General features: G+C 34.6%; 1 protein-coding gene across 8 annotated transcripts in view; it reads right to left on the bottom strand.

Annotated features, from left to right (window-relative positions):
* Positions 1–12122, bottom strand: part of LOC309630238 (sodium channel protein type 2 subunit alpha) — a 153429-nt gene that overhangs the window by 70524 nt on the left and 70783 nt on the right. For 7 of the 8 annotated variants that reach the window (XM_082395187.1, XM_082395189.1, XM_082395185.1 and 4 more), the window contains 8 exons: positions 10180–10269; positions 9323–9451; positions 8656–8747; positions 7500–7772; positions 4761–4824; positions 3057–3198; positions 2709–2915; positions 942–1229 (listed from right to left, as the gene is read on the bottom strand). In XM_082395187.1, the coding sequence (XP_082251313.1) occupies positions 942–1229; positions 2709–2915; positions 3057–3198; positions 4761–4824; positions 7500–7772; positions 8656–8747; positions 9323–9451; positions 10180–10269 (1285 nt within the window). Of the gene's footprint in view, positions 1–941; positions 1230–2708; positions 2916–3056; positions 3199–4760; positions 4825–7499; positions 7773–8655; positions 8748–8842; positions 8935–9322; positions 9452–10179; positions 10270–12122 lie in introns of all 8 variants that reach the window. The other variant, XM_082395191.1, reaches the window with a different exon arrangement.

The raw sequence follows: 12122 nt of genomic DNA on the forward strand, positions 1-12122 counted from the left end.
AGGCACTCAGCGAAGAATACCAGCCTTCCCCTGTCTTCACATCTGCAGATTGGGGATGAAGATTATAGTACCACCCTAGGGCTGTAGTGAGTGGCTTCAAGTAGCAATGCACCACATAGGTGTTAGCTATTATCACTGTTATCGGTGTTGTTCAAATTGTGACTGTTAACTGTATGGATATTAAGCTTTCACTACTGAAAAACTGTATTTCTGGTAATTCTCTTGGTAATTTCAAAGACAATTAAGGATCCTAAATTTCAAAGTTTCAGCAGCTTGTGTTGGTACATAAGCCAGAAGCATCTAGATATCATTTTCTGCACTATGTGAGTCAAGGTATTCTTTTCATGCAAGTCTCCTTAAACATGAGACACAGATAATCAAGAGCAATTAAGCACAACTGTTTATTTAGCGTCATAAATCTTCTTCAGTGCACGTCTACCTAAAATGTTTGATTACATTTTTAGAAAAATTTTGCTTCGGTTTCCCTTGAAACAAGGACATGAAGAATACACTCCTCATAAGAAGTTCGCACGTGCATGGGAACAACTGCACAGATGGTCTGAGAGAATCCACTCTTCACTTCTAGGAACCTGTCACTCAGAAAACCTACAATTCACTGGGTCCAGGCACCACAGCTAAGAAGGGACAGTAACAATCTGCTGATGATTCCTCATGTAGAAAATTGCCCTGAGGAGTCTCAGAATCACAAGCCTTCCCAAGCCCAGTGGGATCTATGCTCTAAAAATGTTCTCCTGAATTCCAAAAAGTTGTAAAACTCACAAATTCCTTGAGGTGATAACCAAAACACTCAATGATCGTCACCATTCTGAACGCATTGTGCCATCCAGGAAGAAGGCAGTTTTATCTAACCAAATTCTGGCATATCTTAAAAAAATTGTGTTTGTTATGACAACGCAATTTATATAATCTAATATTTTTACCTGGTGTGGAGAGGAAAACCTCTTTTCATATGTCAGCCTGCTTCCTTCTAAGGAAAAACGGAAGCCTTTTCTTCTTATGCTGTCTTCAGATTCAGATTTGCGGACCCCATCTTCCTTCTCTTCTTCTCCAGACTGTTCTTTCTGTTTCTTTTTCTTCCGTCTGTTTTTCAGCTCTTTTTCACTCTTGGAGCTCAACTTTGATGCTACTGAAGAACTTTCTGAGAAAACCCCTATCCCACCAGCACCACTGAAGTCTCTTGATTCAGCAGATGCTGCTGCAGCTGCTGCCTAGAAGGGTTCAAGGGAGATGGTAGTTGCATATACACTCTGAAAAACTCTATGTTACTGCTTACTTTATCTTTGGTATCATGAATATGTGATTTTGAAAAATGATTCTCCATTCTAGTATGTATCTGGAAAACAATGCATTGTCGTTAGACCGATTAAAGAATTAAAATGAACAGAAAAGGGGAAGATGATACATGTGACTTCAATGAAGATCTTCAACCTGTAGCCTCACACTACACTTTCTAATTATCTAATAAGATGAATAAGATACTCAAATGTCATAATGATTTTTTTCTGTGATTTAAACAATATCATAAGAAGGAAAGAATTTAAGAACTAAAGGTTTCCTATTTTAACCTGATCCACCACACTTCCACATGACAATGACTTTTAGTGCCAGTCTAAATTATTAAATTTAATCCAGTCAAGTATTTTGTTTCAATAAACCTTTTTTTCTCTTTGACTTAAAATGATTATTTCACTAAGAAATGCACAACAAAAGCAGATTATAGATTGTATATAAGAAAATCCCAGATCATGGCATCTGAATGAATTTGTAAATTTCAACAGTACAGTTATTAGAAAGAAAAAGTGCTCAATGTTGTTCCTGCTACGCCAGTATATTTTATTTATCTGATCTTTATTACATATTGATATTGTAAATTTCAACAGTTCAGTTATTGGAAAGATAAAGTGCTCAGTATTGTTGCTGCTAGCCCAGTATATTTTATTTATCTGATCTTTATTACATATTGATATTTAGGATATTCCGTGTTAAAAGGGAACTGTACTCTACATCAAGAAAAGACGAATATAGGCAATTGGATTAATGACATTAAGTCAAACAAATATAACTAGAGAAATTCTTGCCTTATTTTGAAGCCTCATCAGGCCAAATTACAGGATTTACAGAGTAGTAGGCAAAGAATGTAATGATTTAGTATGTTTATGTACCAGTGTTTTCCTTATGCGATCCACAAACTTGCATTTAAACACTTGAAATAGAAAATAAATATTAAATAGGTCTTTGTCTTTCTTCCAGACTCTATGAAATAATCTTCTCAGTTTGACCCTGGTTTTCTGACCTTTCCCACCTCTAGCAACGCTAACGAAGAAGCAATTATAACTGAATTCTGCTTCCTCAGAAGATTAAGAAAATACTTCGACTGAAGGCATGTAGGTATAACTACTTTGTGAGCTTGAGTGAATAAAGGGTCACAAGGGAGAAAAAAATGTCAACAAAGTCATTATAATTCGTCATGTTTGGATGCCATTACTACTGACAGTAAGTAATCATCAAAATAAAATAATAATCTCCTAATAACCAAACAGGCTCCTAACACTTACCAAATACATATGACTTGTTTCGAATATCAATTACCACTGCTGATTTTGTGCGTTAAATGACTCTGATCTCGACAGTGTGGTCAGAGAGCTGAGATAAACAAACACAAAAAGGCTGGATGCTTGCTACTATACCTGAGCTTCTTCTTGTTGCTTTTTTAATTGTTCAAGCATCTGCTGAAATTCAGCTTCTTTCTGTTCAGCCTCTTCCAGCGTTGCCTGATTCTGTTCCTCATAGGCCATGGCCACCACAGCCAGGATTAAATTTATAAGGTAGAATGAGCCCAAGAAAATGACTAGCACAAAAAATATCATGTATGTTTTCCCAGCAGCACGTAATGTCTGCAAAAATGGAAGAGATATTTTATTAAATTTTATACAGGATGTTATGAGCTCACACTCTAAGTAATAAAGTATACTATAGCAATTCTCTTGATCTCAGTATTTCATGCTTCCCAGAAGAATCATTTTATCTGTTCTCACCAGTTGATAAAGGTTTTCCCAGAAGTCTTGAGTCATAAGACGGAATAAGGACAAGAAAGCCCAGCTAAAGGTGTCGAAGCTTGTGTAGCCATAGTTGGGGTTTCTACCAGCCTTCACACAGATGTATCCTTCTGGACACTGGCTGTTATTAGGTTAAAGGAAAGAGAGGAAGTCAGTAACTATAAGTTGGATGGCTGGCTTTCCTGTTTTTATAGACGCCAATATCCATTTTATGAGACACCAGGGAAAGCAGATTTCTCTCACTTTAGCCAGTGCTCAACCCAGCACTTAAGTGGACTGATTTACGTAACAACAGAATCTGCTAAGTCTATTTGTGGATTCCTCTGTGATTCATGATTGTCATTATTATATTTATCATGTCTCCACATAAAAGCAATCATATCATGATTACTATCTTCTGGGATTTGTGAACATGAACAGAAAAATAAGTCTACAGGGAAAAATTTGATTTTCACTGAAGACATCTAGAGGCAGAAGTGTGTTGAATGTGGAGGTAGGCATGAGGGCTAAAGAAAAGATGGTGGGGGCACATTGAGAGGAATGAATGAGTCTGCAGAGTGAAGGTTTCATAGTATGACCTTAATGATCAAGCTGACCTGGCCTCAATACTGTGCCTGACACTTCTGGGCTGCGAGGCCTTGGGCAAGTTTCCCACACTTGCTAGTCTTGGAGAACCTCATATGTAAGAAAGGGCTAATAACAGAACCTGCCTCCCAAACTTACAATCATTGAATAGGATATCATATGTAAAACATTTAGTATAGTACAGACAAAGAGTTAAAATCAGTCTGTTTTACTTATCACTAAGATCTGGAGATAAAGGCAGCACAATCTTTATCACATGAGCCAAATGCAAAGCCTGATGCTGTTACCATTGGGAATTTTGCTACAGGTATTAGCTACTAATGTCCACAATATCATCTTCCACAGAAAGAACATTAGATTTCTGTCTATGATTCTAAAATCTTGTCAACTAGAGAAAGGTAACTATTTCTCTGAATTTTCCTCCTTGCTTTAGCTCCAGGTACAATACTTCTTAATAACAAGCATTCACATGATGCCAATCATAATAATTAAAAGTACTTATTGAATGCTGTAATAGCTAAACATTCATTAATCCATTTAATTCTCACAGCCACCCTATAATTATTCCTATTTATCACATGGGGAAATCAAGGCAAGGAGAGGTGACGTTATATGGTGAAGTCTGGGTTTGAATTCATGTAAACTCTCCAGTCTATGCTGTTAACCGCTTTGCTAAAATATGCTAAACATGTACTCACCACACCTCAGATATTGACATTATCTTCAGATATCTTACATTTTATGCCATGGAGACCACATTAGCTTATATAGAATATCACACTTATAAAAGAACATGCTTATGAACTCTATTAACTTAAGCTTCTTATGTATATGTACTGCTTTTCCCTATATTTTCCGTTGAACTAATTTGCAAGATTAGCTGTGACCTAGTATGGAAAAATAATTGCTGCGTATGAGTGAGTGTGTGAAGGAGGTGAGAATCCACACTTATCCCAGCTATTTTGAGAGTCAGCGTGAAGTGGAATTTATGGAGGGCTTTGAATGAGGAGCAAGCGGGGGCTGGATGGGTGGAAGGTAGCAGGTTATTAAGGCCGACGGAGCAGTGTGGACTGAGACTCAACACAAAACATCACTTACCCTGCATCTGAGCTGTTGCCACAAAGCAGAGCATCATTTTGCCCTTCCAAAAAATAGAAGTGACCTATTTAAAAGAGCGAAGAATAGAAAGAATCATTAAAAAAAAAACCCTTAAAACACTTCAGCCATTGTGCCTAGGTAACAAAGCTTACCTTTTTTTAAACCATAATGAAATTGATAAAATAATAAATATGTATAGGGCTAAATGAAAATATTTTAATAATAATTGAATATTAAACAAATATCAAAAAACATTTTTGATTAAACAAATGTTTAGAAAATTGATTTAAAAAGAAATTTTTTGGTAAGGAATAACTATTATAGCATTCTCTATCAGCATTTACTGCAAATATAAACTCAAATTGCCTGGGATAATTCAAAAAATAGCTGTCAAATTAAGGCTGTTTGGCACAAAAAGTGAGAGATAGGAAAGCCTTGTTGCTTCTAAATGCTGCCATGAAATAACATTTTATTTTACAACTACGCTTTGCCTGGACCCAAACTAGATTCAGACCTTTGTTTTCCCTACCAATTTTAACTTAATTTCTTGTGAAAAGTGGACTGAGCTGTTTGCTCTTTCCATGATACTGTAAGTAAGTGGTTTGCTTTGAGTTTTGGCTTGAATACTGTCTTTCAAGATAAACTTCCTTCTTTGGAGATACGTATTTTCTAAGTATACCTATTTTTTATTCTTAAGGAATACCTTATATATAAATTTAATAAGTTGCAAAGATGATCTCAGGAAACATACACATATATAAACATACATATTTACATATTCACATACAAAAACACACAGACACATATACATTAAAAAAACACACACATAACCCCCACAAAAAAATTTTACTATAGTTTTCAGGAATACTTAAAAGCCTATATTCAAGGAATACCCTAATATATTATGTAGGTCAATCTGGGTCATAATCTCACAAAAAATTTTAGATCCTTACCTCATAACATATATCAAAAAATCATTCTAGATGTTTAGAGATTAAAGATTTAAAGACAAGTCCATTAATATAATATAAAAATATGTAGGTTTTCTTTTCAATCTAGAATATACAGGTGGCTGTTTTATATGCAGAATATACAGGTGGCTGTTTTATATGCAGAATATACAGGTGGCTGTTTTATATGCAGAATATCTAGGTGAAAATTTTTATTATTTCTGAATCCAGAAGCATTTTATAATCTTAAATATAGAAAAAAAGAAAACAAATTTGATGACTTGATGGCCTAAAAATCAGAATCACTTAGGGACCAAAAACAAACAATAAGAAGAAAAAACAAGCTGGAGAATATATTCGCCAAAAAAAGACAAAATGTTAACATACTTGATAAATTATAGAGATCTTATGAATTCCCAAAATATACTATCACCTGATAGAATAACAGGTAAAAATGTCAACAGATAATTCACATTACATTAAATATATAACTTGCTAATGATACTAATAAACAATTATAGATTCTACCACATTAATAATTAAAAAGAGGATACACTTTTCCTTCCATCAGAAGATGTTAAAATATGGTAATAATCAATATTAATGAGAATTCAGTAAGATGGCCACTGCTGTAGGAGGTATATAGTGGTCTGACCTCTTTGGAGAGCAATATGACACTATGTCTCCCTAGCCTTAATCTCATCATACCCTTTAACCCCCCAAAATTCTACTAATAGAAATCTATCTGAAGGAAACAATCAGAAATAGAGAAAAGATTTATGTGCAAAGATTGTCACTGTGCTGTTATTATAACATTAATAAATGGGAAATTTCATAAATAATGAAATCATTTGTTTTATTTATTCACTTGTCCAAAGAACCTTAATCTCTTCAGTAAAAATCTTCATGAGAATACTAATTCTTAAAACATTAATATAATGTGAGAAGTGATAAAATTTCACATGGTTCTAAAAACCATGAAGGATACCTCGGACTAAGTATCCCAATGGAGTATGGATAATCAAGAGATCAATGGAAATTGGCTAGCTAATTGCATAAGGAGAGGGAGGGACTTGGACATTCCAATGACAGAGGGGCTGGCTTCAATGATAAGAAATTATACTAAAGCATATCATAAGTATACTCTGATGTCCATCTCTAAAATAAAATCAAACTGTATTGATAAACAACTCTAACACAATGATTGATACCAAAGAGATAAACTGGAATAAGAATATTATAAAGGTAGGTTTTGAGTTTACACTTTCTCATCAATAAGTAACTTGCTGGACTGAGGTTGCTTAACTTTCTGATGAGTACACAAATTCAGATTTCATCTTAGTTTCTCCATTTCCAGATACATCATATGCACTCAATACATATATTGAGTCAAACCAAATAGGGGCAGATTATTTCTCCTCAGTCTTCTTAATAATCCATTTCAGCAAAATACATTGAATAGTCCAAACTACTGATTTATTTATTAAGATGACTGAAAACTCCTGATCAATCCCTAACAAATAAATATTATTGTTTATAAAGCATTATATTGTATTGCTGTCAAGACTGGTTTAGGAAAAGAACACATCTTCAAATGGTAACTTTTATCACGTTGATTGAAAGATAAGGAAAAAGGAGTAAGATACCATTTGATTTCTGTATCATATATACTATCTTAAATTGGTCTAAGTAATTTGGTTCACATCAAAATTGAGACAATTTTCACTATATATATATTTTTAATATTTAAAGGACTAAACAGCTTAATGGTTAAAAGAGTATATCTTACTTTTATCTTCAATATATTCATCCCAGTTAAACATGCTCACTGTCCTATTGAAAGTGGTACCATTCCCATCCAATGAGTTATTAAAGAAGGAAGTGATGTTTATTTCAAAGGAAGAATTATCTGGGGGCCATTGCAAACATTTGTTTCGCAGGTTGCCCATAAACAGCTGTAATCCTATTAGTGCAAACACGCTCAGACAGAACACAGTCAGGATCATTACATCTGAGAGCTTCTTCACCGACTGGATTAGGGCGCCCACGATGGTCTTCAGGCCTACACGTAAAATCAAAGGGAGGAATTTAAATATACTATTCGACAGCTACTTCACAGACAAAAACATCATGAGCTTGTCCTGGAAAATAAAGATGTCATGCAGAATGCCAACAATATTAGTTTAATGTTTGTGACTGAATAACATTTTCATGAAAAGCCTGCTAGCTGGTGAAAATGAATGAAAGCAGAATTTGTATGTTCATTAGAAAACCGTGAATGGAAATAAACCAAAAGTGTATTTCCAAATACTCCTTAGAGCAGAAGAAATGGTTTTGTTATTCATGCTTAAACATCAACCTTGTATAAAATTTTTGCCTTTATTTGCAGATGTCTTACTCCCTAACCTCTTATTGATTTTATAAAAATCTATATGAATAAAGTAGTAAGAAATCTTGAAGCCACTGAATTACGAGGTTATATACTTGTGAATTCTGCAAGCTTGAGTATGGGTTAAAAAAGGAAGACATCTGAAAAATGAGCCCCATGCAGCACTCATGCTATCCCTTGCTCTTTCATTTATCTGAAGTTAAGAAAATTACCAATTTTAGACCTAACTGGTCAAATCTGCAGCAGTTTGAATGCCTTACAGTTTAGCTTCTATGCAGAAAGCTTGATGTTACAGGACGCAAACCACGTAGCCTGTTACTGCAAATGCCTCATGCAAAAACTTGTTAAACTCAAAGGCTGATTTAGAACAGATCATTTTAAAGAAAGCAACTAGTAAAAGCAAAGAATCAAATCCACCCAAAATATGATGTACTGATTCTTGCTTTTTTACAAATTTATTTGCAATAGGTGAGAAGCAACAAGGCTTACGCACAAAAGCTGTGATTGTAGCACCAATGCTGCTAAAGTCAGCCTCGGTGTTTAACCTAGCTCTCACCTGGAATGACTGAAATTGTTTTCAGTGCTCGGAGAACTCTGAATGTTCTCAACGCTGAGACATTGCCCAGGTCCACAAACTCTGTCACATATCTGTAATAGGGAGTTCACACACAAACACAATAACAGAACACAAGAAACAGTTGGAGATATAAGGGGCCTACCACCTTATACCAGTTTCTTCTTACCTGGAATTACAGAAATAGTTTTCAAAGCTCTCAAGACTCTGAAAGTTCGAAGAGCTGAAACATTGCCTAGGTTTACAAATTCTGTTACATACCTGTAGAATTAAATCAGAGTTATTCAGAATTTAGGGAAATCTAAGTCTAAGTTGGTCTTTCATCAAGATCTTTCAACTTCAATGAGTGTTGTCATCAGATTTCCCAATTAAGAGAAAAATGGCATTGTCATCAATCATAATCTCTGTTACTTGGGTAACTTATTTTATTGCTCTACAGCACTAATTGAAATCAAAGCCATGTAATTTACTATGATAGTCCCTAATTTCTCCAAAGTGCACAATCTGATTGGAAGAAAAATATCCTAAATTCACATAATAACCAAGAAAAATGCTTGATCTGTTAAGGGAAACCACCAAGGAGAAATACAGCGTAGGCTCCCACTAATGATTTACTCTTCCCGGATAGAAAATGTATTAAGATACTTACGCAAAAGTAATGACTGTGAAATCCAACCAATTCCATGGATCCCGTAGAAATGTGAAATCTTCTAAACAAAAGCCCCTTGCAAGTATTTTTATAAGTGATTCAAAAGTGTAAATTCCTGTAAAGGTGTACCTGAGAGAAAATAGCCAAGCCCACATTAAAGATCTAGTAGGTAATTTACATGTACATGTCTTAAAGGAGAAAAACCACAAATACAAATTAGAGGCTTCCATATAGTTCTATATTGGTCTCCCTATAATGTAGACCTTAGGTAGTACTTAAGGAAGAAACATTACATTCTGAAAGACATTCTCATTGACTATAAATGAGTATTGTACTTGCTACATTAATTCATTTGAAGGCCCAAATAATATGGTTCTATATGAAGATATTACCCGAAATACACTAGTTTTGGTCTAATTTAAGGAAATAGTTATTAACAAAAATAAATGAAGATTTTTTGTTTAATAAAATGTGCATCATTAACAGCCATGAAATATATACTAATAAAACATAGAAAGGTGATAGCCATGAGGAAAAGAACATACAAACTGGGTATAATTTTTATCATCAGATATTAGTAATCACTGATGACCTTTGAAAGAGTGTGAGACTCATAAGGAAGATAAAGAGCTACAAATATTGGCAGTCAAATCAGTGCAGTAATTGGAGCAACTTAATGAGCCAGTGCAAGCTTTGTCCTACAGAAAATCAGTGGTTGAAATGAACTTGAATCACTGTCTAACTGGTTTGTAGTAGCTACTAAGACTTGCTAAAGAAACTGATGAGGTCTCAAGATGTTAAATGCACATAAAGGGACAACAATATTGCAAGATTTTTTTTTTAAATCTTCTACTTACTCCACATTCTTTGTCCAGTCTGGAGGATTACTCATGGTCATAAATACACAGTTGGTAAGAATAGTGCACATAATGAGCACATTGAATAAAGTAGAAGAATACCGTCAAGGAAGACAAAATTCAGTGGAAAATTTCACTTTCATACACCATTATGTCTTTCACCACCATGAAGTTTAGAACTTTTATGCCCTTATTATTTTATTATTGAGTTTGCTTTTTCCATTTCTGTAATTTTAACAACTCCATAACCAAGTCATGTCAGGCCAAGCCATCAATTATTTGGAGGCTACTTATGTGATTTTAGCAATGAAAAAGATTAAATGAAAAGAAATTAGCTCATTGGTAAATAATTTACCAATTTAAGTTTTTTTCTTTCTTTAATGACAGACTCAATGACTGAAGTGCAAGCTCAGCATGTATGAAGACTCTGACAAAAATTCAACAAGAGAATTCCAGTAATTACAGTCGTCCCACAGTATGCATGGGGGATTGGTTCCAGGACCTGCAGCAGATACCAGATTCCACAGATGCTCAAGTCCCATAGTGGGCCCTCTGTATCCGTGGTTTCTGCATCCTCAGATTCAAGGAACCATGGATCCTGAACACTGTACACCACCTACTGTTGGTTGAATCTGCAAATGTAGAACCCATGGATATGAAACCCGTGGATGAGGAGGGCCGACTGTAACTGAATGCATTATAACTCCATCCTAAGGGTCACCTGAGTGGAATATCTTCAATAAAATTCTTCGTAAGTGGAGTATATAATATACAGTGATTGCTCATTAAATTCTGAATAGTAAGAGAAGATGGCTGGTGTTAGTACTGACATTTCTTGGGTTTGTAACTGTGGCCAAATTACTTAATAATTTCCCTAAGCCTTGGTTCACTTTGCTATAAAAGGGAGAAAGAATAACCATTTCACAGGATTGCTGTCAGGATCAAATTAGTTAAAATATATTAAACCTCCTACAACTTAATGTGCCTTGTACATGGTAGATACTCAATAAATTACTTTCTTAATTTCCTAAATCATAGAGAACACTACTTATAACAAATATGTGGTTTGTTTCACTCTACCCCACTTTGCCTGTGTAGACATAGCCAATGCAGTTCACTCTCCTTTATACTGAAAAACAGCAACAAAAGCTCCTTAAGAAAACATTCAGTAGTAATACTTGAAATAACTTTCTTTCATAGTTAATAAAAAGCACAAGAAGGATTCAGCTGTACTTATGCAAAACAAGAGCTTTATCAATATAGATTTAGAAACTTTATAAAAATTCCAGTGAATAAATGCTATTAATATCACTTCTTACTCTTTATTTTTATTATAAATCTTCACATTACTTACACATAGCAAAATATCAGCACGATTTTAAGTGTAGTAAAATAGAATAGTGTTGTGTTATCTATATGTTGTGTTATGCATTATGTGTTAATCTATAAAGGAAGCTTCTTTGCACCCGCAACTGACTTTAGTCAAAGCAATCATTGATTTTTCATTTTGACTGGCAGTGATGCAAGGCACATGCTTAATTCTCAGCTTGTTAAAATGCATCCACATGAAAACAGTCATAAGTGAATGATGTGGACCAGCCACATGAGGGCACTACAACCTAGAGAACACAGAAAAACACCATTTCAAAGAAGAAACATTTTTCCTTTATTACTAAAAAGAAACAAAAAGTAAGACAAAATTAAAGATGACTTGCTATTAGTATATAAAACTAGAGGATCCTCTGTGTCTGTTAGGCTGCTAGGCTCTACTGGAGAAAATGACTCCCCTTGGTCGGTTGGCGCCATTCAAAATACATGGTTCCCAGCCTCACCCACACTCAACACAGTCTAAATATTTCTCCACTTCACTGCACCTCCTACTCTGCAAAGACAATTCCAAATATTCTCCACTCTTCTCTGTTCTACAATCTTCTTCCTTCCCT

Source organism: Balaenoptera borealis (assembly GCF_965194805.1).
Source record: "Balaenoptera borealis genome assembly, chromosome: 6".
In the NCBI taxonomy this organism is placed as follows: domain Eukaryota; kingdom Metazoa; phylum Chordata; class Mammalia; order Artiodactyla; family Balaenopteridae; genus Balaenoptera; species Balaenoptera borealis.